General features: G+C 32.1%; 1 protein-coding gene across 12 annotated transcripts in view; it reads left to right on the top strand.

Moving 5' to 3' along the window:
* Nucleotides 1-26,969, top strand: part of LOC128178794 (amyloid-beta A4 precursor protein-binding family A member 1-like) — a 36,434-nt gene that overhangs the window by 7,477 nt on the left and 1,988 nt on the right. Inside the window, exons 6-16 of one of the 12 annotated variants that reach the window (XM_052846143.1) lie at nt 976-1,263; nt 1,650-1,759; nt 2,383-2,410; nt 4,160-4,198; nt 5,971-6,092; nt 11,875-11,961; nt 12,650-12,814; nt 19,617-19,799; nt 24,779-24,991; nt 25,520-25,639; nt 26,356-26,496. In XM_052846143.1, coding sequence (XP_052702103.1) covers nt 976-1,263; nt 1,650-1,759; nt 2,383-2,410; nt 4,160-4,198; nt 5,971-6,092; nt 11,875-11,961; nt 12,650-12,814; nt 19,617-19,799; nt 24,779-24,991; nt 25,520-25,639; nt 26,356-26,496 — 1,496 coding nt within the window. Of the gene's footprint in view, nt 1-975; nt 1,264-1,649; nt 1,760-2,379; nt 2,426-4,159; nt 4,199-5,940; nt 6,093-11,874; nt 11,962-12,649; nt 12,815-19,616; nt 19,800-24,778; nt 24,992-25,519; nt 25,640-26,355; nt 26,497-26,969 lie in introns of all 12 variants that reach the window. The other 11 variants (XM_052846142.1, XM_052846150.1, XM_052846146.1 and 8 more) reach the window with 11 other exon arrangements.

The raw sequence follows: 26,969 nt of genomic DNA, 5'->3' as shown, positions 1-26,969 counted from the left end.
GTTTTTGGTCTGGTACTAATTCAGTGATGTACGTGTATCTGTGTATATTAGTTGCACATTTTCTTATAGAGGAGAAGAATTACACCAAGAGCATGTCAGTCTAATGTCATTAAAATGCTGTTGTTGTCATTGATAGATAGTTCAGATAGATCAGACATTAGAAATTTTAGCAATTTATAGAATGTACTAACAATTAATGCATTATTACCAGTAAATGTTTATTTTTATGATATTCAGTTAGTGCGGACAGATTAAGACTTGTAGATTAAAAAAAATAATCCTATACTTATGATTCTTATAAATTAAGTAATGATGGTATGATTTTTTCAATTAGCATGATTATAATAATTAACCACAAACAATGTTGAACACTATATACATATCTTGAGAGGGCTAAGGATTTGTTTATACATTTTTCTGCATGGAAACTCTTACTTCTCTACAGTTGTCTTCTATTTTAAATTTTAGTACACGTCACAAAACTTGTTTGAAAACAAATCTTATAGTAGTAATCAAACATTTGTATATACTTCTTAGTTCTTAACAAAAGACACATGTTTACCCCACATGATTGAAAAAAAAAGTCCAGCTTTCTGACAAACTTGTATTTTGTAGAACATGCGGCTAAGTACTGTAAATCTTTTGTTATTCAAGAACAACGCTTAAATGACTGTTTAGACTAAACGAGAAATCAAATCATCATTTTGAAAACAATATCAACAACAAACTGCAATGATATAATATAAGCATGTGCAGCAAGAACTGAATGATGATACAATGTACATGAAGAAAAAAATCTTTACTTACTTAAACTCCCCAAGCAATGTCTCACTGAATGTTGAAACATGTAACTGTATTACAAGTAGATCTGCATTTTTGTGACCTTGTGTTCATGTAATGTTGACTTTACATATACATGTCTAAGCATGATGTATGTGTTCAATCTAGTGCATGCTTTTAACTCTTTTGTTCTAGGTTATGATTCAGATGATGATGATGAGGAAGGAGTGCAATATACACGCAACATTAAGGGCAAAAAATATGCCTCCCTCCCCCGCGACGATTCGTTCGATCATGGACGCCCCCGACAGCCGGCTGTAAATGGCTCGGGTCATACTCAGACTCAAAGCGACGGTAGCTCAGACTCAAATGAATATAACTACTCAAAGCGTAATCGACTTAACTCTAAGTCAGACACTGATGACTATGGCAGTGATGTCGAGGCACCTTCTAAAACATCTTATGTCAAGCAAAAGCCTGGAGGTATTCACAAGCATTGTATCCACTCCCCAAGTATTATATATGGCATCTTCTTATAGGCTTATTCACAAACACTTACTTCGTTTATATAGTATTTTATAAATTGTTTCTTCTTACTAGGAAAATGCTTGAACTTTGAATGCCTTGCTATTGAATTGACATGATAAATGTTGTCAAATGAAATTAACAATTTTGCTTGCATGTACAAATCAATAGAATGAATTGCATCTATCATAATTATTACACAAATTTTAGTTTATTAAATTTTTCTTTAAGTCATACTCTGAGCATGTTTGTAAATTTAGGCCAAACAAGAATAAATCGGTGTGGAAAAAAAAAAACTATGCTTTATGCTCTGTGTTCTGATTTTGAAATTGATTTTTTTTCAGATTTTGACACAGATGAGGAAACAGATGTCTTGTTACAAAAACCCTATCAAAAAGATAGCAAAGTTGACATACCAGAACTTACTCAACCACCTGTTAATAGAAGTGCTCAGGTGAGCTTTTGTCCCTGTGACTCAATATTAATTTGAAAAGAAACAGACTGACTTGTACAATTTTCACAGTATTCGTGTACTTCAAAAATTTGGTCAAGCTGCTACCAGTAATTTTTAAGTTAAACATGGTATTTGATATTTTTTGGATGTACAATGTATTGAAGTTGATTAACAGATCAAGCTTAGATTGTCAAAGACAAAGATTTATGTGTACAATTTTAGATGAATTATTGTGATATGCAAAAGTATAAGGACTAAGTTTAATTTTTTTTTTTCGATGCCACATCAATGCTATATTGCTTGCTTGCTATTTTTGGTGTGGTGTCTCATAAAGTTCTCTTATTAAAAAAAAACAAATGAAGAAAGTATCTGTAGTTTACTAAAGATTTGTAATTTGTAAACAGTCATGTATTCTAGAAAATTTATTATCTCATTTAAAAGAGTTTCCAAACAAATGCGAGCAATTCTCTCCCACTAATGCTATATTCATCTTTGTATGTGTGGAGTGCATGATCATTCTACGACCATCATAAAATACATAAACTGTCATGGCGAGCTATTTTATGCTTTTAATATTCTGCTGCTCAAATGTTTGTGTTTGACAAACTCATTTCTTTTAGCAGGAAGAAAGAAGAACGAAAGCTAAAGAAGGTGAGAGTGAGTCATGTAAGCTATCAATTTCACATTACTTGAGTGGTGTTTTTTACAACTACTAGCAGTGTTAGCACAGGCAATGTGTTTCTGTAGTAGCTGCTAGTCTCTCTCTACCACCACCTCAGGTAAGATGTCTGTTCACGGGCCAACAACTCACTGCCATATCTTCACTTTTCAACATAGTGAATCAGTACTCTGCCTGTATCTACTGTTTTGCTTAAACATTTAGAAAGGGTTAAACATGTGTCATTTTCAATTTTCGGAACTGGGATACATATCCATCCTTTCATATTGTGGGAAATCATGTAAAAGTAATTATTTAATCATTGATATTTAACTTGAATTAGATTTTTTTAATATGGCTCTTAATTGCGAGATTTTTATAAATTTATTGTTGTATTAAAAAATAAAAGTTGGATATATGAAAAGGAGATTACATGACTGTTTAAGATATGGACAGGTGATACAGGCAGTGTTACATTTCTGTAGATTGTTAGTAAATAAGTCCTTTTGTGTTCATACCAATTATCAAAGTAACCAAGAAAATATCAATATTTTGTCCTATATTTATTAAAGTCAGAAGATATAGTTATCGATTGTGATTTTTCATCTTAACAACAATATGATTGTTATTGTTGCTAATAAGTGATTTTTATACAACAAGACAGTTTTAGGATTCCTGACTCAGTGTGTGGGACAACAAAACAAATTATTCAAACCTGGTGACCTAATATGTAAAGTCATATCATTGTTACATTTGGTACTTTTTATAACTTCAGACTCTAAATGTATGACCAGAAGGATTATTTAATTTCATTTTATTACATTCATACCTAATGTTATGGTCATGTATGTCTGAGACTAATGAAAAAAAATAAAAGGACATCATAAGATGCCATTTATGTTAATGACATGTATACCATACTTGTACACAGTATTAAATTGTTATATTTCATAATTATGATTTATAAAGATAAACCTTTTAAGATTTTCTTGTCAATGTTTTTCAAAAATCAGTTTCTTTTTGCCAAGCAAACTATGATTTTCTACCAGTACTTGTTGTTAACAATACTTTTGAAGTTCAGTGTAATTTTTCAACCAGTTTAGTCACTTAAGAAATAAACAGCAAGTTAAAAAGTTTACCTGGATATGAACTTGTTTGGTCATGTGATCAAATCCTGTGAAGCCCAAAGGGCTTCTCAAAAGATTTGATCACGTACCAACCAAGTTCATATCCCGATATACTTATACTTACATTTGAAAAAAACTGTTCAGAATCGTTACAATTACACAGATTTTATGTTTACAGTAATCCAACCAATAAGCGATAAGCATGTGCTATGATCATTGTGATGTCATGAAATAGTTCACACAGAATTAAACGTTTGCTCTATTCTATAAGTTCATGTAAGGAAACATATTTGCAAATGTAAATATTGTCAAATGTACTATAGACGTAACTGTTACATTTTATTTAAATGTGAAGTGTTCAAGTTTTTTAATTTATTTATAAGGTCATGTTTTGGGGATTAATTATTATACAAAAATTATTAATAGTGAAACTAGAAAGGAAGGTTTAAAGTTGAGCTAAAGTAGCAAACTTAATTTTAAAAAAGAAGAAGAAAAACACAAACACACCAATAAATGAAATCAATAGAAAATAAATTCTCTCTACATCATGCATTTAAATAAAGCGGCAGCCACTCTGAATTGAATTGACCTTGATCAAATTTGCTCATTGGGTAGCTCATGTATTGACATTGGTATCGAACAGCCAAACACCCGGTAAGTGATGGACACGCCTCACTTATAATCACTCAGTGTGTAGATTACTCTTCATTTTTTTTTTCTTCAACGTATCTACCTCCATTCGCACATTTTGATCCAAGTGGATTGCTAGATGAAGGGATAGTATCAAAGTCTCAATTTCTTTTTTGAAACTTACACAAGCTTATTGCAACATTTTTGGGGCCCACTACTTTTTTGTTAACCAGCCTCTTGCATATATGTATAGAAATTATAGTTTAAAGACCAACTACTGCTCACTTTTTGAGACAGTATGAACAATGATATTGAAAGTTCTGATAATGTCACATAATAAGATTCCCCCATATAGTTTTAATTAGGAGTTATTGGAAATCACTTCATGATCAAGCTTCAGACTGTAAAAGTTACATTCTTTTTTATAGATTTGCACAATTTAAACTGTTCTATCTTGCTTAAAAGCTTAATGCTTACTTTATTGAATTAAACTTACTTGTACTCTTTATTGATTAGCATTGAAAACTTGTAGCAAATAGATTTTTTTCTCTATGAATTCTTTGTGTTGTAACCCCTCTTGTGAAAATGATGTGGAATTCTTGTGAGAGTTATTGTTCTTTGTCCCAACTTACATTTATAACATTTAATTGAATACATGTTCGAAAAAAAAAAAAAACAACTTACAAAATGCAATAAAACACTAACAGTGCTTATGATAACCTGCATTTCTCTGTGTGATGTGGCAATGAATGAAGATTTTGTATATCCTTTAAGTAACATCTGTATTCCCATTGTTTTTCATGCACTGAATCATGGAGCTCATTACTAATAATCAGCTAATTACTCATTTGTGGTAAGTGCAGGCACCATAACCATTCCTTCTCTGTGTTGGAAGCTTGTGTTCATGTATCTAATGTGTTATCAAGCAATATATTTTCAAATTTGTACTAACACCAGATTTCTGTGAAGCTATACTTGTTTCTTGGGCTTTCTGTTCATTGGTGTCAAGAAGTTAATTTGGCATTTACTAAATTCAAATGTTATCCAAACTCTTGTGTTTATATTTAAAGCTGTTTTGTGTTTGTTGGTGGAAAAAAAGCATGGATTCCCCAGTTGATAGGGTTTGGTGGTGGAAAGACTTTATCCCTCTTTTTGTACAAACTGTCAGTTGTTAAATGCAACATGTACATGTATAACTAAGGTTGTTTCTTTATAGCTAAGTCTGTAAGCAAAGTATGCTTACAGAGCATCAATAGAACAGACATCTCTTCTCTTTATTGAAATTTACTAAAATTTCTTTATATATATATATTTGGCATATGTTTCTTTGCCATACATTATATTTTTTTTAAATTTATTTCAATTCAAAACTTCTTAATATCGGTATATCAAAACTTTTATAACTAAGTCATTCTTTCATATCCAACTCAATATAAAAGGTTAAATTATTTCTCATTTATTTGATTTTAAAAAAATAAAATTCCCATGTATTTTATTCATTAAAGATAGAATTATATTTTAAGCGCTTGATTCATCTGTAATTTAAAGACAGTTGAGCATGATTTTAAGGAAACTCATCAAAGAAAGAAGGAAAGCATGTGCCATAATTACTTGATTACTATTTTTGCTTCATCAAAATAATTGATTTAATTGCTTTAAATGGTTGCATGTGCCTTAACATTTGAACTATCAAAGTTCTAACATTGTGATTGATGAAATTTTTAAGAAGTACATATACGGTACTTGTATATCCCTTATTCTTTCAGCTTCCATACATGATCCTGAAAATCCATCAGTTTTGATTGAGGGCGTGCTGTTTCGAGCCCAGTACCTTGGCTCAACTCAGCTGATCTCGGAAGGTCAGCCATCCAAGGCCATGCGGATGATGCAAGCTCAGGAGGCTGTCGGGAGAATTAAGGTGAGGAGGCTTCTGATGAAGAAAGCTAGGCTCTGTATGTAGTGGAAATGGGATCTATATTAGATTAAATAGCCTGTGACAGATTGTTGGAATATTGATTCTGTTCCAGTATCTTGCTTACTATAAACCAGATTGGCTTACTTGGAATAAAATTACCTTTTACTGAAGTTTCTAATCAAATTAATTCAATGTATTATTTTTTCTTGTATCTTTAATGAATAAAATAAAATGTGATTAAAGTACAGGAGTAATACATAGTAAATACACTATTCTAAAGGATAATTTAAGTAATACTTTTTCTTTATTAATTTTCTTGATTATGAATTTTTATAAAGAAAAGCTTAGTTAGCTAATGTGTTTCATTCAAATAAGGTGAAGGGTTATACATAATGACATTGTGCATGGCTTATTTAGCTCTGGACATATTGTAATGAGAGATCTTGATCTTTGAGCCTCTGTTTGTTGGTTGGTCTTCAAGTTTCAAGTCTGATTTACTATACTATCAACACAGAGAGAGAGAGAGAGAGAGAGAGAGAGAGAGAGAGAGTTGATAATTTTGTAATAAAGGATTCAATCTACAATAAAAATTCCCATTAAAGAAAATGGAAAATTGTGTCTTGATTAGGAGAAAGCAAGCTGTCTCTGAGTACTTATGATAATTCAATACCCAGTTCTTTCACACTGTTTGCATCGTTGTTGATTGCTGCCAAGAAGTTGAATCTCTTACCTTCCAGTGGTTTATATGGTACACGTCAATGCCATCATATTCTGAATGCTCATTGATTTCTTACCAAAAAATACAAATAAGAGGAGGGGGTGAATGCTTTGTCAAATTGAATCACAGATTTAATCCAGCAGAAAAATATGGTGTTCAACAATATTGATTTAAGGATTGTAATAAGGGCTATCATGGTTTGGCTGCCCAAATCTGTAGCAGTGGACACAAAGACTCTTGAAATTGGAAAAATGCTAATAGAAATGTCCATATCACATAACTTTGGGATTACCCTCACCATTACCCCAGGCTTGTGTATTAAATCAATTTATTAGGATCTATTTTGAATGCCTCATTTTGTAGATGTCTCTGACCCAAATTATGTCATGTAGTTTTCTCAGGATATTGAGGTGTAAGATGTTTGGCTTGGTCAAACAATTAAACAAGGTGTAAGGGGTTTTGAATTATGAAATTTTTTCTTTCCAGAAATATATTTAAGCCCTGCAGTAATAAAATTAGTATTTGTTTTCTTCTTCCCCCCAAAAGGGAGAGAGCCACATCGTTGCAGCTATCTATGGATGGCATCGTTGATTTCACTTACCTAAACACCACTTCAAAAATAAGAAAAACATAGCTTAATAACTCCAGGAAATGTTGGTCAAAAAACTTCATTATTGAAGCTAGTCATTGGACTGATTTTTAATAAGAAAGTTTTCATGATAAACATGTATTGTGTTTTTGATGGCAAACATATATAATTCAACATGTATGATTATGAATGAATATGATCTTTCCCTAACCTATCCTTTCCAGATGCAAAGAGATATAAGATGATTGGTTGAAATAATCTAAGCATTGCATGTATACCTCTCAAATTTTTAATGAGAAACAATAAAATGGGGGAAAAAGTATGGAACTTAATTGAATGACCATGTTCTGATGTGGATACTAATATGTACAGTGCATTGTTCCTCTTGCTTCTGGTGGCAGGCCTCGGTAAGTGATACTGTTGTGTGGTGTAGATGTTGTAGTCCACCTACATGCTAAAGCTCTCATTTTGCATTTGCATGTCGCACATGAACAATACACTGGATTTGTTTTGATGAAAACTCTTATTAGATTGATTTTCATAGTTGTAGGCAATCAAAATTGGATTAGAAAATCATGGTGTGGAATTGTGAATTGATTGTATTTCTTGAACTCATTATTTGAATTTACGAGTAAGCATTTAAGTTCTGGAAAAATAAATATTGTGTATAATGGGAAAACTTACTTTCTTCTCTAGCTACACATTTCCTTCTTCATCATTTCTTTTGTGTAAAAATGTCAATTACTCAAAATGACTGTATTGTGTCCATATACTTGAACATAGTAGTAAAGTTAGTTTTGAATGGAAGGGGATTAAGATCATTTTTTCTCTTCATGCATGATTTCAATTATTCAATAAAATGTAATACATGTACTTGTACAAATTCTCTTCTACTGGCAGTATTTGATAGAATTTGAAATCATTAAAATGTCCATAGTTATAAAATGAGTGCATGTTTTTGATGATTAAGTTAAAAATTGTTATTTTTTAATGATTTATAAAAATATGCAGCTTTAGGAATAGATGGAAAGATACACCTTGGATCATTTATTTTCATTTTATATAATGATAATTTCACTTTTATTACCAATATAAATATAAGATATTAATGAGATTAAAATCTTACAGCTTTTGTAGTTGAAGATAGAAATCAACAGGTAAAAAGTATTAAAAAAAACAAAAACAAAAGTTTGGAACACAACTTCATAATAAAATTTAGTGCAAGGCATAAAAGTCAATCATAGAGAAAGATGTTTAGATACTGCTGGAGAAAGATGTACTACATGTTTTTCCTTCATTGTATTTAATGTTGAAATATGCTTCATACTTTGTGAACTTATCAAGTACATGTATTGGTAGTCATATGAAACAAACACAATTTTTCAAATAACATATTTGTTTTTCCTGATTCATTGTGCCAGTCAACTTCTCAAGCAACCTTTGTAAAATGCACCAGTACACATACTTTCATTTCTGTTAGAATGAAAAAAGAGCATGTTGAATATCTTGCAAACATAGTGTGAGCTAATGATGAATTATCAGCAGTCAGTGCTTCCCAAAATGACATCTTAAATTATGCAGAGGCATATTTAGATTGATTACTCACAGAATATTGATAATTTCCTGCGTGCAAACAATGTGACGAAACCTTCAAAAAGAAAAATAGAGTGATTATGAAAAATTAAGACAAATACTTTAACCAATTTCACCAACTTAAAAAAGAAAGGGAATTAAGAATTTCTCTATTACTGGTAATGTAAATATAGTCAATACTCACAATACAATCAATAAAAAAAAATTCAATTGAAAATCTTAAGCAAAACCAGTCTTGGTTGCTCCACCAATTAACTTATTGTCAAAAAAATCTCATGCAAACTAGAGTTGTATATTGTATCCTGGTCAGGGCACCAATCAATTGATGTTTGTTTATTACAGACACTGGGATCACTTCATTTTGGTAACAAATTCCAGGTACCAGTACAGTCACAAGACACATGCTCATTGTCATTTTATCTCATTCTTTTTCTCAGTTTTGTTTTACCTCTAGCTGAATCATCATCTTAATTTTGCATTTATTTTGAATGCAATAGCTTGCAGTGTTGTAGGCATGTATATGTGTTGTTCATAATTTATATTTTTAAGATATATTTTATCCAAGTTTAGAGAATTAATGCACAATATAAGAATACTTGTATTATCTTGTCATCAAACAAGGTAGAACTTTTTCTCTGACATTGGCAGTAGTGTTTTGAAAAATTTGTGAATAATATTGTTCAGGGCATTATGAAAATTATGATGCTGAATTTACATGCAGTATGTGACTTAAATATGCATTTCATCATGTCATATTTTCTTACAACCATAGGTAAATTTGCCTCTCTTAGGCAAAAGGGTATACAATGTATGTTGTAATCTAGCCTTTAAAAAATCTTTACCTAATCTCTACATCTGTCTTAACTCTTGGTGTAAATTGTTACGTGTCTTTCTTTTTCTGTAAGAATTCAGCCCAGTCAACTCCCAAGCCTGCCACCGAGGACAGCCAACCTAAGGTTTTATAAATGTCTGCTTCTGTCTGCCATTATCCTCTGTTGCAAATATTCAGGAAATCATTTGCCAATTCCATAGTCATCTTTGGTTCTCCCTTTAGGTTCTGCCTTTAATTAGTGCTATCATGATGATAAAGTATCTTGATATTCCTGCAGAGTGTTTTTTTTTCATGATGTTAATGTCTTCTTGGAGATCACTTATCGGCTGTCAACTCAAACAGTGCACATATAATGTTGTTATTATTGCTTTTATAGGCATAAAAATGTTTATAAGGAGATTTTTATGTTAATGGTTTGTTTTCATATGAACAAAAAAATAGTTCTTTAAAACTACAAAATTGGTAAGGTTTGATGTATGTGATTGTTCAAAGATTATTTTCCCTCATAGCAAAAACACTTTGCAAATTGATTTTATGCAGTGTTGAGTGTTTAAACTTTGGTGTCGAATGTTGCAGGAACAAATCAGTTTGAAAGTGATTCATTAATTTATGTATAGGCACTGCTTCGTGGAAAGAACCATTAAAACCTCCCTTAAGTACAGAGAAACAAAGCTGCAACTTTAGTTTGATGCACTTAAATACTGTGAATTTAGTTGCTGGCATGATTTATATTGAGTTTTTATTACATTTTAGCATTCTGAAATTGACTGTATTTATTAGATAGCGACATTGTAACTATGCTATTTAAAAATTAGTTCCCAGTCCTTCCTGTAAAGACAGATGTAATTATACTGTTACTTTGTTTCATATGATAAGTATAGGGCTTATATCTGTGTAACATGTAACAATATCATTGGGCAATTTTTAGGGATGGGACGATCCAACGATGCACCGGTGCATCATGGTATTTATTTTGACGATATTTGGATCGATACATCGCATCTCATGTATCGTGATATGTACCGAATCGGCTAAGTATAGTATCGTCCCAGCCCTAGCAATTTTATTGAAATATTTATAAAAGGGAAGAAAAAAATTCTTAGTATTTTTTGTGCTCAGAGGAAATCAAATAATGTATTGTAAAAACATTGTAAAATTACAAGCCTATTTGTGGTATTACTGGTAAAGTAAAGCTAGGTTATAGTGAATTCTGAGGAACCATTGGATTTACTTTGTTATATTCGTAATAACTTATAACAGTATAATGATCTCGGAAATAATTAACAAAGCAGATTTGTTATTTAAATGTTTTTTTGGACCATTTGTGTTTAATGAAGCATTAAACATATCTTTTTTAGGAAACCTTAAATAATCAAATTGAAAATTTAAAAATATTAAATGTATGTGAAAATAAATTCATTCAGACAATTATGTCATCGAGTATTACTATTTAGTTAGAGAACAATTTGTTATGAAAGATGTAAATTCCAGAATTGTTCACCTATAGGGGACTGCAGTTCAGTTTGCTATATCAGTAAATTCATTATTCATTTTAACTGTAAATTTTGACAAAGATTTGTCACAACTTTTGCTGGGGACTCAAATTAATATGTTACATTCAAGATTTCACTACAGCCATGTTTGTACTAACAAGTTTTACTGTAACAGTAGAAGACACGAAATTAAATCCCATGACTATCAAAAAAATTTCCAGCCATGATGCTAAACCAAGAAAACTTGTTACAAATCTGTTGGAACATTAACTTGTACAAAAGTCAATTCAAATACTCTTAGATGGTTTAAGGCAAATCTTCTTATCCCCCCCCCTCTAAATTTTTTTTAAAAAACCCCGAAAAAAACCCCTCACAGATGCCCTTCCAAAAAAAATATTGATTGTTTAATAAGCCTTTGTTGGAATAATTTTTGTCTCAGTATGAATGTATTTATCCATATCATTTTTCTGATATTTTTTTTTGGGGGGGGGGGGGGGCAATGCATGCTACTGCTACTAGCTGAGATGACTGATTAGGACCTGGCTTTTATCTGCTTGTAGGCTCCAGAAGGTGAGAATCAGCCCAGTACAGCAGTGGACCTGTTTGTTTCTACAGAAAAAATCATGGTGCTAAATACAGACCTTCAGGTAAACTGTATATAGTTTAGACTTGTTTGTTTTCATGTTGTAGTGGTCGCGGTCTTTCCTGCCAAAGCCCAACTGTTATGTTTGGTCTACACTATGCTCCTCTAGGCATCTTGATATCTTGGTATGAACAGAGAAAGCTTTTCAAAAAGAATGGCCTAGACAAACTACCTAGCACATTAATGCAAAAAACTGTGTATTTTTAGAGGTAATGACAGTTTGTTGTCTACAACAGTGTGATTTTCCAGTCAGATTTGCCTCATAGGGTTATATTGATTTAAATGCATTGCACAATCAATTTTTATATAGTGTCAATTGCATTTCCTTTTCTATTACAATTTAACTGCACATTAAATCATTGTTAAGATATGTATGAAATTTTGCTCATTGAATCACATTACCTGCCTTAAATCTGAAACTTCTCCATTGTAAATTGCAGTTTATTTTCCTTTAGTAACCAATTTTGATTGTTTGTTAAATTGCAGTCTCTTTGAAAGATCTCATTTTAAAAAAGATGTCTTGAAAAGACAGATTAAAAATGGGCATTAGATATTTATTTGTCAGTATGAAGTTGACATATCAAGATGGTTAACAACAATGCATTTAGAATATCTGTGGGACTTTAGTTATGATTTCTAGATGTGAAGATGGGGTGATATGATCCAACTAACTTCTTCAATGTATTTGGCAGGAGATAATGATGGACCATTCACTGAGGACCATCTCGTACATAGCTGATATAGGGGACATTCTTGTCATTATGGCCAGGAGAAGACTCTTGTCATCACCAGGAGAAGAATCTCTGCGAAAGAAAAAACAAGCCAAAATTTTGTGCCATGTCTTTGAGTCTGAAGAGGTGAGTTTTAGAGAGCATTCATTTTCATGGTAATCATTTATATCAGAAGAGGCAGTGAGCCGAAAATTTAAAGTTTTAATTCTTTGGGAATTTTTGGGTAAAGGAAATTAAAAATTTTTCATACTTACAGTTAACACTTTTCACATATTACATTCAGGGGTTTACCTGGCTGGTTCTTGGCTTTGACCCTATGATAAATTAAAGCTTGATTTGCTGATAATCAAAATGTAACAAAGATACATTTTGAGATTTTAATAAAAAATTTCCCAATTCTATGGACCATGGCCCCAGTTTAAAATTAGTAGGAAAACCACTGACATTCATCACATGCTTAGTATATCAGGTCCAGTACAATCTCCAGATTTAGCTATATAGCTTGAAAAAGCTATATTGCTTTATAAAGCTATTCAAAATAGCTTAATAAAGCTATTTATATGCAGTTTTTGAAGAAAATATTAATTGTAAGAAATGGACGAAAAATCGCAAATAACTTGCTACTCATATTTGCGCCACTGACCATTATAAACTTGACCCAAATGTAAGATAGTTTTAACACTGCAGCTTTTAAGCAAAAAATATATTTCCATTGTTTGGGTAACTGTTCACCACTTTGTGTGCAATGAGGCGTGGATAAGTATGATTTCTTCTCATTGTGATAAATTATTACCAATCAATTATCTTGTTTACCATAACTGACCTCCTTTATATTTCATTCAAGAAGTAACTGTGTGGTCATGAATCAGTTGCCCCAAAACTTTTAGTGCAAAGTCTCTTAAGGAGACGCAAACTTTTGAGTAATCTTTACATGCATTGTTTACAGAACAGTTCAAAGTTGAAAATTATCACTGCACTAAAGTGCGATTTTTTATACATACTGAAAAAATTAAACATTTAAGAAAAATGTATGACAAAATAGCTAAATGAAGCTATTCTGAATAGCTTGATAAAGCTATTTAGCTTATTCAAGCTATATAGTTAAATCTGGAGATTGTACTGGACCTGTATATACCTTTATACTTGATATGTAAACCTACAAGGAAGCAGAATTCAATAGGTGAATTAGGTTTACAAAATTGTATGGTAATTGTTGTAACACCTACTCAGTCAACATCTTGCTTTTGGATTGGAAATTGCCTGGGTAATGGGGCAAGAGTCACAATTGTCTTTGAATTAAGATGTTTCTACCCACAATTTGATGTGATGTTAAATGCAGACATTCATCAGTTGAATGCACAATTGTATTCTCAGTATGATTTGGGAGCAGAAAATTTGAAGAGGACGTGCTGTATAGATTGTACGTGGGTTCACTGGTCGTGATTGGTCCATCTGTCTGTCAGTCAGCCTGTGTTGAGATGTCAATAAAAGTCAGATAGCATACAGGATGCAAGATCTGGAGAATTTTCATGGATGTCAGCGTCAAGTAACTGCTAATCTCTTAGCTCAGTATTGACTTGGGAGCTTTGAATACTGGAATTTTATTAGTAACTTTTTGTACTTAAGAAATGAATTTTTAGCAAAGCGTTAAAGTTTCTATTTTTGTAACAAACTTGTCAGCCACTTCCTTTTGCATAGACATTACATCATCACTTGATAAATGGGAGCCCTAGAAGAATTCATCTTCCTAGCTGAGAGCCTTAACTTTTCTTTGCCACTAATGCCCCTTCACAAATCTTCCAGTTCATGTAAAGGTTAAACCAGGTGTACTCTATGGCTATCTAGTCCTCCTGCTACTATGGTAGTGATTAGATGTAATCACGATTATTAGGTTGCTGAGCAGTGTATTGATTTGATGATAAACTACTGTAATTGAAAATCCATGAAGATTCTTGTCACCGGGCACTTTTCATCAGATACCTGTCAAGCCCGTGATTCATGTCTCAGGTTTTAATGAAAGAAGCTGAACCTATGTCATCAACTTCAACAGCTACGACTGTGTGATGATAATGGTGAAGATACCACAACAACCAGCAAAAACTCTTTCTCTTTTGTCTTAATGGCTCTCTCTTTATGTTGCTGTCTTTTTTTTATGTTTTTTATTTGTCACTTTTATGGTGGCTCCTCTGCTGGAGAAAAGTTTTCTGACCTCCAGACAGGAACTTGCTGTTGGCTCTGGACTATATTGGGATGGCAAAAAACACCTGCTACATCAAGGAGAAGTACGCTGTATGTAGATAACCAAGAAATCAATGCTTAGGACAGAGGCCCTTGATGAAATCTGAAAAGGAATTAAGTGTTTACTGCAAGATACATATGATGCAAACAATAGATAATGGGAAAGACTGTTTGGAAAGGATGCTTGATTGCCATATTCAGGAACAATCCATGAAGTTTAACTTTTTGAATTAACTTTTTTAATTAAAAAATTGATTATTTATTTGGGAGATAAAAAACCTGAAAGCATCCATGCAAGTTATTCATTATGGTATATGAATTTTATTGTAAACATTCCATTCCACTTAACAATCTAATTTAGTTGATAAGTAAAACCAATTAAATCAGTGATCCAACATAACGGGCAGTGAAAGGAGCAAGGCCTGTGTTTTATGTGATACTGATCATGTATTACACTAACAGTGAAAGCCCAGCAGTTATAAACCAGTTGGTCTCTAGGGAGGAAGAACAATCAGTGCCCATTACCAATCATTTATTTCTATAATCCAAGGTGAAAAGTTCAAGAACATTGGGATTTTCCCCCTCGTTATTTTTTGACATCTGTTTTTGAATGATAATTTTTTCCTTTAATCACAATAAGAATAAAAAACTTTTTTTTATCTTAGGAAATGTTGTAGGAACTTTTAATTTAAGTGTCCATGGTTTGTTTTTTTATTGTTTTTGAAGAATTTATTATTAGTTTTTTTTAATATTTAAGGTAGTCCTATACTCGGCACTAAATGGGCTCAATCATTAAAAGCTTAGCTTTAAATGATAAATATACATTCAATCAATACATATACAAAAGAAAATATGTATGTTTACATGCTAGTTTGTTTGTTATCACCTCTCAGACGGGTGTACCCCCTTGCGAAAATTATTGACAATTATGAAATTTGCCAGACGTCCGTTTTTCCTAAAAATAATTACCAATTTTGGGAAAATTAGAACTGAAGATACAAAATAGAGTATAAATATTTATTTAAGCCATATCTCATCAATAATTTTGTGCAAAGAAAGTGAGCGCACAAGATTGTAAGTTTGCAGGAATCCTCGACACGAATCAATTAAGATTTAAATGTCTATAACCTTGAAAGGCTATGTACAGGTTTCAACAAGAATATATTATGTTGAGAGTCGAAGTACATGGCTATTCCGGTTATTAAAAAACCCACAAAGCTTTCAAAAAATGGCAATGAGAGGTAAACCGATAACTAGTTGGAAATGTTAATGAAAACATATTTTAATGAAGTTATATTGTGTATATCCTAAAAAACTAGTAATAAGAACAGAATTTTTTTATAGTGTTCATACAGCAGATCTAGAAATCAATAAAAACAAATTAAAATATACCGGTATATTATAATTCAACATCATGTTATAATAACAAACATTTAAAACAAAATAGTTTAATTTTTTTTAAAAATACCACCAGTTGGATTTGAACCCAAAACACTGAATGTATGTATTCACTAAATCCAGGACGAAACCACTGAGCCACGGAGACTTGTCAATATATGCTCTATAAAGAACTGTTTGAAACAACACTGTCATATCAATGGACTTTGTTTTTTATCCTTCAAAAAATAATTTGAAAAAGTACATAATCAGTCATCTCTGGGTCATCTCTCCATCTTTTTTTAAAAAGCGACATTTTTAATGTTGAAATATGTAACCTTTACACGTTTCAAATTTGTGGAGAGAAGACCCAGAGACAACAAGATCATTTAAAAACAGTTGTAAATAAGTAGGATTTTGCATGAATTGCATCGTGTTGCTTTATTTAGACCCATATTATAATAAAACCTTTTGCATTTCAAATATTTTTCCACTCATTCCACATCCAACAGAAACCAGATAACGGTTATAATTCGAAAAATATTCAAAATCAATTGATGAAATTTTCACTCTCCTTGTGCGCCCAGATTCCTGCCGAATCTACATCTTAAGCGCCCACATTCTTTTTGTAAGTAAGTACGCTTTATGGACCTGATGTATCAAAATAGAATACAAAAAATGCAATTCTAGTATCGCGTTTGGTCATTTTTTTACTATTTTATGGACTCAAACTTAAATTCATGGAGTTTATTCTGTAGATTGACATCTTAGAAAAAAGATTTGGTAAAATAAATTACATGTTGACGGATTACTTTTCACGCTATAAGCTCTAAACCAAGTAGACCCTGACGAAAAAATCCGTAAAAATCACATTTTGCTACAGTTTTCTGCCTAGATCTGTCAACAATGTTAAATATGATTTAAACATTAATTAATTGACGATTGATTAAATTCGAAATAGCTTCTGTCTCGAAATTTAAACCGGTTTTAGTAAAAGAAAAAGGAAAATTCGGGGGGGGGGGGGGGGGTCAAAACATAGAAGACATAAGCATACCTGAGATCCTGGTTAATCAGAAACTTCGTTTTTCATTTTACTTTCACAGAATCGAGTTTCTCAACATTCAATCTCTCATAGAATACATATATTACCGTTCTAATTGCTTATTATTGCCATTGTTTACAACAGCAATGTAGAGCAACATCAATACCGGCTATCTAAAACGCTTTGTAAAAGTCGAACCAATATTGTAAAATCCGTATTATGACGTAGTGCGATACTCGGACTACTTTAAACTTAAGTTTAAATTGTAATACACAATGTATAGATATAGTTTTTATATAAAAAAACCAAAAACATCTGCACAATGTCATGTATACATATTCTAAACAAAAAACACTTGCTCCATGTTTCTATTGGTACATTGTTTTGAATATTAAGCAATATGAAATGCTATTGAAGCAGAGATATTCCTTGAGGATTTGATTTTGTTATTTTTGTTGGCAGTATAAATCAACGAAATTAAACCAATGACGAATTTTTCTTAAGATATGGCGAAATTAAATGCCAACAAAATTTTATTTGGTTTAAAAACAACAAAACTTTGACCCAACAAAAATATGTGCTTCTACAGTAAATGGATAAAGTGTAATATGACATTTCATGTGCTTGAAATGTTGAAGATACAATTTATCAAATTGAGTTATTAATTATTCAGTGTTTTCAATAACCCCATCTCATTATCCCCTCCCTCCTCCCCCTTTCAAGCTGCCATTTTTCAATGCTCTCTTGGAAGCCTAGATTAACTACAAGAGAATATTCATACCAAACAGGGTGTAATATGATAGAATCAATACTGCACATCATCAAAGAATCAAAAGTTTTCAAACGGCTATAAATATGAAGAAAAAACCAACAGGGTGATTATTTTGCGCACTGAAGCATGGCTAGTTGGGTTCCTGTGCTGCACTGATCACATGATATGTATTTCACTGGAGTCCATAAACATTGATTCTATTGATTTTAGAAGTGCATTAAGAATCAGGAGCAATATATTTCACCACCGATTCACTTTGCTCAGGATGATATTGATGAAAACAATTTGACCATTTCCCACTAAATAGGCAAAACCTGTGCAATGATGGAGATTTGAAGTTTTTAGAGTTTGCTGTAATGGAGCTCAGAATAAGGAGAAAAAAGTGTCAGATGGCTCCAATGGTGAAGCTGGAGAAAGTTATGGAGAAATTGAATTGAAATAGATTTTGTTATTTATTTGGAGCTTTATATTATGTTTGAAAGTGAATTTGATAAATTTTCCATAATGTTTGAATCTGGAACGGAATCTTCTAACATGTTTGCCATTGGAGGCAATGTGAAACTGCGATCATATAATACCTCAACTAAATATGAACCTTTGGATGTTATTTATGAAGCTCAACAGGAGGTGAGATATCTCTGAGTTTTGAAAAAATAAAATTAAAACAAGGGATTGCATTTGCATTTATTCCGTTTTTTTTTTTTACTTTTAAAGCTTATTTCGATGAAATTTATTTTTTTTTCTGAAAAATTTCTCTTTTTTCACATATCCTTGAAGAGAGGGAATGAATTCTAAATTTGATTGTATTTTAGTTTATTAAGCTTTTCCTTTGATGAAGATGAAAAACAAAAAAAAAAAGATACAGAAAATCTTTTTTGCTCCATTTTTGTCTTGATTTTGATCTGATTTTATATTGCTATGTATTCACAAAATTTGTTTTATATTTGTTTCAAGTAAACATGGGTCAATAAAGTTGAAAATAAAATTCCTACAGGTATACAATAGGTCTTTTTCTTGCGTCACGAATAGCAGATGATGTTGGTTTCAATCTCCATTACAATATTTGAAAATTGCTAAAAAGGGAATTGGGTTATATAATACAAGAAAGTCAAGATTTATCTTTGGAGAGTTGATTGATCGATGGATGGGTAGAATTTTGTTATCAGTTGTTGATGATAGCTAAAATTTCCTTGCTATGAGACAGAGATATATGAGCTAATCTGAATTTTTGAAAAAAGAAAGGAATTAATTAAGGAAGTAAATTAATTTCTAATACAACTGTATGAACATCCATGTTTAAGTACATATGTATACAGAAGTATGAGGAGTAGTTTTAGTAAGTGATTTTTGTGAATGTTAAGTATACAGATGTGAAAACAAAGTTTAAGGGTAATTTCCTGCCAAAAATATATGTAATAATCTTTTAAACAATCCTGGTTGATAAAAGAATTAAAAAAAACACCAGCATTTTGTCATAACCATTATATTATATTTTCCAGGCCCAGCTAATAGCACAGTCCATAGGACAGGCCTTTCAAGTGGCTTATATGGAATTCCTGAAAGCCAATGGTATAGAGGATCCATCGTTGATGAAAGAAATTGACTATCAGGAAGTCCTAAACCAACAAGAAATTTATGGGGAGGAGCTCAATTTGTTCTCTAATAAGGAACGCCAGAAAGAGGTACATGTTCTGACTAACCTGCCCCCCTAGCTGGTTCTCACAATTTGTGATCGTTATTTTACTTTGTTAGCAAAATTTCTTCTCTGATTTCTGTTATTTTCAATTCATTTTTAAAGGGTCAAATTTATATCTTAAGGACACATACGATGTTCCTAAGGTTTTAGGTAATTTTCCTTGATAAAGTATTTCTTCTTTATTTGCATTTAAACCTGTTATGTTAATGCCAAAAGAATCAGTGTGTCTTACCAGGTCATTTTTGGAGTTAAAATATTTTTAGTTTTCTATTTATAGCATGCAAAATGCAATTGAATGCTTATCAATTAAGTCATATTATATTTTTATGCCCCCTTTCAAAGAAGGGAGGGCATATTGCCTTGCTGCTGTCTGTCGGTCGGTCTGTCAGTCGGTCGGTCCATCAACAGTTTCTGTTCATTTTCTTCGCAGAGGATGAACATATTGGAAGGATATTTTTGGTATACAGCTTTATCATGATAATATCTAGGTCAAGTTCGATATTGGGTTTGATCGAGCAATTTTCGTCAGAGTTATGGCCGTTGGACGTAGAAAAATTCCAGTTATTTGCAGTTTCCGTTCATTTTCTTCGCAGAGGATGAACATATTGAAATGAAATTTGGTATACAGGTTTATTATGATAATATCTAGGTCAAGTTTGATATTGGGTATGATAGAGCAATTTTCGACAGAGTTATACCCCTTGGACTTAAAAAAATTCCAGTTATTTGCAGTTTACGTTTATTTTCTTTGTGGATGTTTCCAAGGGAGGGGGGCATAAGTGTTTTACAAACATCTCTTGTTTCAATTGAAACTATATATCCATATAAAAAAATATCTTATCAATAACATGAAAATATATAATTTTGAAACTACATTGTGAAAATCTTTACATTGCTGAGACGGGAAAAAATTGAAAATAATGGAAGGTTAGTCATGTTTGACCTCTATAAGGAAAAGATATTATGAAAGTAGGATATTTTCTATTACTGACTTCATAATACTGAAAGTTTATTACACTTATACCCAAAGTGGCTTTAAGTAGCTAGAGCGTAGGAGTTTGTATGGTTGTAATTTTGCACGTATTTCACAATGCTTTTACACAAAGTTAACAGATTATGATGACATTATGATCATATAGAAGGCAATGAATAAAATTTATATCTTCAAAGACTTTCCTGAAGGGGAAAATAAAATAAATGTCTCTGATTAGACTTAGATTATACCTGCAAAGAAAATTACTAATAACAGTAAAATAGAACAAAAATCAATAAGAAAAATTACTACAAACTGTTTGGATCAAATCATCATAGATGGAAATCCCCCTTTTTTTCGGACATGGGAACTTTAGGAAGAGCTGAGTTATTTGAATCATATTTGATCAAAAAGAAAGAAAACCTATCCTTAAAAAATGTTGCAGGAAAATAGTGTTTTCAATCAAACTTGTCTTCTTATGCCTAATTCTTGGCAAACCTTGTTAGTTTGAAATTTATTTGAGTTGAATGTGTGATACAGGGATCATTTCTTCATCTGGTGATGTGTAACCTCTTTCTCATGAAAACTTTATTACCTTTTGTGCTGAAAATATGCATCTGAAATTATGTTGTTGATTTTTAAGGCGTCGAGCTAATGCTCGGCAGCCTTCTAGCGATCGTCTGGATTGGCAATCATCCAAATTCATGCTCTGCACCGCCTTTTAAATACGCATAAGAAATAAGTTCCTTTAAGTATTAAACATATTACAAGATTTTTATTCCATTTATTCAACTAAATTGTGCACCAAAAAACCCAACTTTGCCTCCCTGGATATTGACAACTCATTGCATAAGTATAAATTTGCTTAATCAAGAAATGGCGGATGAATACAATAAGGAGTAAACATTTACAAAATATTAATGGAGTTTATCGCTTATATTTCAATTTGAGACTGTGCCCGATAGAAATAAAATTTGATATCTAAATATATTTTTTATCGGGCACGGTCTCCAAAATAAATGTAAGCGATAAACGTATCTAATGATTTTGTTACAATAAGAAAACACAGTTGGTTTGGTTGAGCATTTTAGATAGCACGTGTTGTGGATTTGTTTGTAAACAATCATACCATAGGTTATCTTGTTTCAAACGGGAATTGATATAAATAAAAGTATGTTTTATTATTATAATTAGGGACACACTGTTAATGTATTCAAATTATGAACCTGTGAAAATTGTTCTCAGACTGTTTAAAGCAATATGAAAATATTTTTTTTGAACTTTGAAATTTCTTCGATTTTTGTAACCATGATGAGTTATTGTATTATAAACGCATCACTACGTATTTTATAAGAAAATATACTGATTTTTGTTTTTAAAGCAGCACGAAACATAATTCATTTACTTTTATATTTTAGTATTATTTGATATTAGTAGAGAACTGGAGAAATTCAAATTATTGATAGCATTCTATATATAAAATAAAGTGTCAGCTCGACGCCTTTGTGGCCGTTCCGGCCTTTGATTTTTTAAAAAGTCAGAAGCTGTTATGTGGAATGGCGTGGATATACAGTGTATAACAATTACTAGACACTGCAAATTGTTATTAATTCAGGCATTAAGAAATTGTTTTCAGGAGGGCAGCATTCTGTTGTTGCCGTCATGCTATCAGTCTTCAGCGGCAGGAAATGAAAGTCTTTCTTTTTTCGAGGAATGACATTGATAGAGGGAACAGCAGGAAGTTTTAATTGGATTCCTTTAGGTAGAGAAGACATTGATCCTACAGGATAGGGTAGAACAGTGTGAATAGTGCTAGCAGACTCACGGGGTTTTTTTAAAACAGGATATTATTAGGATTTAGCATTAAATAATTGAAACTGCAGCCAGTTCTCATTGCTAAATCTGTATCCAGTATGGTGGTTTTTAGTCTAATTGTCTTATTAATAAGGTCATTGGCCACTGAGCGCATCATTCATAATTTATTTGGTTGAAAACTACTGTCAATTTCCTCCTCGTCAGCTCTTATTATCTTATGCCATAAAAATCTTTGCTTGATTTATAAGTGAATTTTAAAATATTGATTTGATCAAGAGTGGCTTTGCTTTCAAGTTGGTGAGCTAGTATTTTTTTTCTTATGTGCTAATGCATATGAGAGCTTCAATCCGTGATATTATGGTATTCTTTAATGTTGTCTAATGTTGTTTTTGATGGAGGGCAAATTTGATTTCATTTCTGAAGTGGTTGATTATTTCTGATTAAAGATAGGCAAGTGGGTGTTGTTGGTAGTTTGAAGAGAACTTTTTCGGCCTGTATAGTGCTGTGACTGAGTTTCTCCCAGAAAAATACAGTTTACTGTTCAGTTAGTTCAATAAAAGTACATGCATTATTCACTGGGTTCTAATGTGATATATATATATTGCACTAATATACTTAGGGTACCTTTGCTTTACAGAAAAGGTCAGTATGAAGAAGCTGGAACTTCGGTTTTGTTTAAATTACTTAATATACATGTATTTCAGATGTTTGTACCATAGATTTGACATACGTTTTAAATAGATAAAAAATTAAATCTGCTTCATCAGTCTTACCAAGTCATTGTATTCACTACCGCCAAGGTTGTAATAAAGGGCATGCAGCAGTAAATGAATTAGCCAATCCATCTAATCCTGCTGTTTACTGTCCGTGCTGACATTGATTTGGCTGAATGATAAGATTCAATCGTACTTTATATAATGCACTGCAACTTTAGGTGATCTATTTGATGAATGTGATGCTGCAGTCAGATCATAAAGAAATCGAAAGAAATGAACAAAATTATTGTTTTTATGTCTGATTTCTGATATAATATGGCCCAAAATGAAGTTTTTCAAAGCAGTGGTCAGTTAAATTAAATCATGTGAGAATAAGGAAAGTTAGAGTATTATAATTTGTTTTCTGTAGAAAAATAACGGTTACCCCAAAATTGAATGAATAATTGCATCAGTGATCGAGGTTCAGCACAGTTTTATTTGAAATTTTCTTGTTAATGACTTTGATTCGAATACTAAAAAAATAAACTATCTAATTCATTCCTGAATATTTGATGTCTTAAAATAAGAAAGATATCAATTTTTCAAAATTGAAATGGAATTTGTAGATTTGATTCATTTGAATAGATAGTTGTTGAATTTGACTGACTGATAATTGAACAGTAACAGGTAGAATTGAAGATTCTTCTTGAATTTACAAATTAAAATCATATATGACCAATGTGTAGACATGTTTTTTAGTTTTAAAAAATAAACAGCAAACTAAAAATCAAAGTACTGAAGTACTGATGGGAGTTGATTTTATCGATCATCATTTATTTTAAAATCAACTTATCTTGCATGGCAATTAGTTTCTAGTCTGTATTTGAATTAAGCACTTTTTATTATATGAATTTTTAGACTTTTCCGACAAGAATTTCGAGAAAACCTATATGAATCATGCTGTGTAATATTAAAGATAGATTTCAAACTATGTATTAGTAATCGAAACAATTCTAAAAATTGTATGGATCAAAGCACTATCGATATCGAACTCTAGTCTCATTCAACCAGACACTCGGCTGTCTCCGTTAATCTCCGACAAGCAAGAGAGCCTCTCTGCCTGTCTGAGATTTACGGAGACAGCCGAGCGTCTGGTTGAACGAGACTTTATTAAACTCTGGCGTAGGAACACGTAAGACTACAATAATATCTAAATTGTTCGTATTTTATAAAATCTGACTATTTTCAAAATGTTTATAGATAAGTTTCCTTGAAAAACAATGCTTCAGCATACATTACATCAAATTTTCTATTATTTTCAAGAACTAAGTCTTGTCAGCGGTGATGATTTGTGCTTAGGTCCAAACACTGTTTCACTTTCGGTTTGCCAGAGTAACTGCATAGGAGAGTTGATTAAAATCAACTCCCAAAAAAGGTAAACAAAAATGCAGGAAGAATAATAAATATGGTTGTAACTTGCAGGTTATTGTGCCAAAAATGAAGGGAGAGATGCTGGGTATTGTGATAGTGGAGTCAGGGTGGGGATCCATGGTGCCGACCGTGGTTCTGGCCAACATGTACCCCTCAGGTCCGGCCGCCCGCTGTGGACAGCTAAACATCGGGGACCAGATCATCTCCATCAATGGAATCAGCCTGGTCGGGCTCCCTCTCTCAGCCTGTCAAAACTACATCAAGGTAGCAATTCTTGTGAATTTAGTGGGAGAGAATGCATTCCCTTATTAAAATATTTCATCCTATTGGTCACTTCTTTACTTTGTTTGTGATATTTACACTTTCATGTAATTCAGTTTGGTATGCTGACATAGTGGTAGTTACTTCTACATCAGTATCACTGTATTTTAATTGCTGCATTAATGAATTGAAAAAAATAGACTATATAACAGAAACAGATATTGAAATTAAGAGAGATTATTAAAAAAAAATAATGCTGTGGAATCGTCATTGTTTGTGGGGGATTAATGTTCGTTGCTTTTGTGGGTAACCCTTAATGCCATTGAATTAACATCCTCAAGAAGTTGTAAGCAAGCATTTGTTATTTATAAAAATTTCCCCAAGCTTGCTACCAACGAAATAACGTCCCCACGAACTAGGAAAATTTTGGCTACCCACGAAGATTGACACAAATAAAATTGATTCCACAGTATATGATGTGTTGAATATTTTCCAATTTCAGTATAGTATGTAAATGGTTTTCTGTTCTAGACAAGTAAGAACCAGACAGTGGTAAAGTTAACGGTGGTTCCCTGTGCACCAGTGGTGGAGGTCCTGATCAAGCGACCCGACGTCAAGTATCAGCTGGGATTCAGTGTCCAGAATGGAGTGGTATGTTCTTTGTTACATACTGTCAAGATGTCAAGAATTCTAGATTTCTAACTTAAATCAGTTGAACTAATATGGTGAAAAGTCAGACTTTTGCAGATTAATTCCAAACTATAGAGATCTCATCAACTTTTAAGTGAACTGATATGTTGACCCATTTTACTGTTTATGTGTCCTGTGGAATCATTTAATTTCGTGGGGGCCAATTTTCGTGGATTATGAGATTTTTGCTTATTCATGGGGATGTACCGTAAGTTCGTGGATGCGCCGGTTTTCAGTTTCAGTAGGAAACTAAATCTTTTATAATTAGTTTTTGTGGAGGATGTAAATTCATGGGTGAGGGCTACCCACGAATACCACGAAAATTGAGCCACCTCAAATTCTAATGATTCCACAGTATTGGTCTGTAGGAAATTTGTCTTGATGTTTGATTCTTTTTTTTGTTAAACAAAATTAAAATTGCTGTAAAGATTTTTCAAAATGGTGTCAAATGTATTCAGGCTTTATAAGCATTCTTTAGAATAGTCCTTTTAAAATTATGAAAATTCCTCAATATGATATGTTCTGCTAAGAAATGTATATTACCGGATATTGTGCTTCATTGTTCCAACAGTTGTATATAATGCAATGCTATGGTTTGTTGATATTTATCTGATAAAACATTTTGTAAAATTCACATAAAATATTAAATTGAAAAAAACACCACATCTTTTGTACAGATCTGCAGTTTACTGAGAGGCGGAATAGCTGAGCGGGGAGGGGTGCGTGTGGGACACCGAATCATCGAGATCAATAATCAAAGTGTGGTAGCTGTCCCTCATGAAAAGATTGTGTCCCTCCTAGCCAACTCTGTAGGGGAGGTAATATCTACTTTACAGCTTCTAAAGATTGTTATCTTAGATTAAAAAGTGGATGATAATTGTGTTTGAATTCTAAAAAGAAGTGATCTTTATCTTAAATGGTCGCATTCTCTGATCTTAAATGGTTTTGTCTCTTGACAAAGGCTTTGTCTCTTGACAAGCTTATCAGACAATCGTAGATGTCGTTCCATCTGAAGCTGGTATTTTCAGATGTCTTAGTAGTTCATAAAATTAGATATTTCCAACCAATCAAATTTAGCTAATGAAAAGGAGAGCATCAATAAGTCTTTCATGTGAAGAACCTTTTCATAACATCTAATTAGCTGATGAATGGCATGTTCTTGGAAAATGATGGGGTTTTCTTTCTGCCTTCTGTAGACAAGATTAAAAAAGTAATGTACTGCCTGAAGCTCTCTCATTTTAGCATGTACCAAAACACTTTCATGAGATATTTGAATAATAAGCTGTTATCC

The sequence above is a fragment of the Crassostrea angulata genome, chromosome 3 (assembly GCF_025612915.1).
Source record: "Crassostrea angulata isolate pt1a10 chromosome 3, ASM2561291v2, whole genome shotgun sequence".
In the NCBI taxonomy this organism is placed as follows: Eukaryota; Metazoa; Mollusca; class Bivalvia; order Ostreida; family Ostreidae; genus Magallana; species Magallana angulata.
The sequence above is the reverse complement of the archived record's forward strand: the minus strand, read 5'-3'. Positions and strand labels throughout refer to the sequence as shown.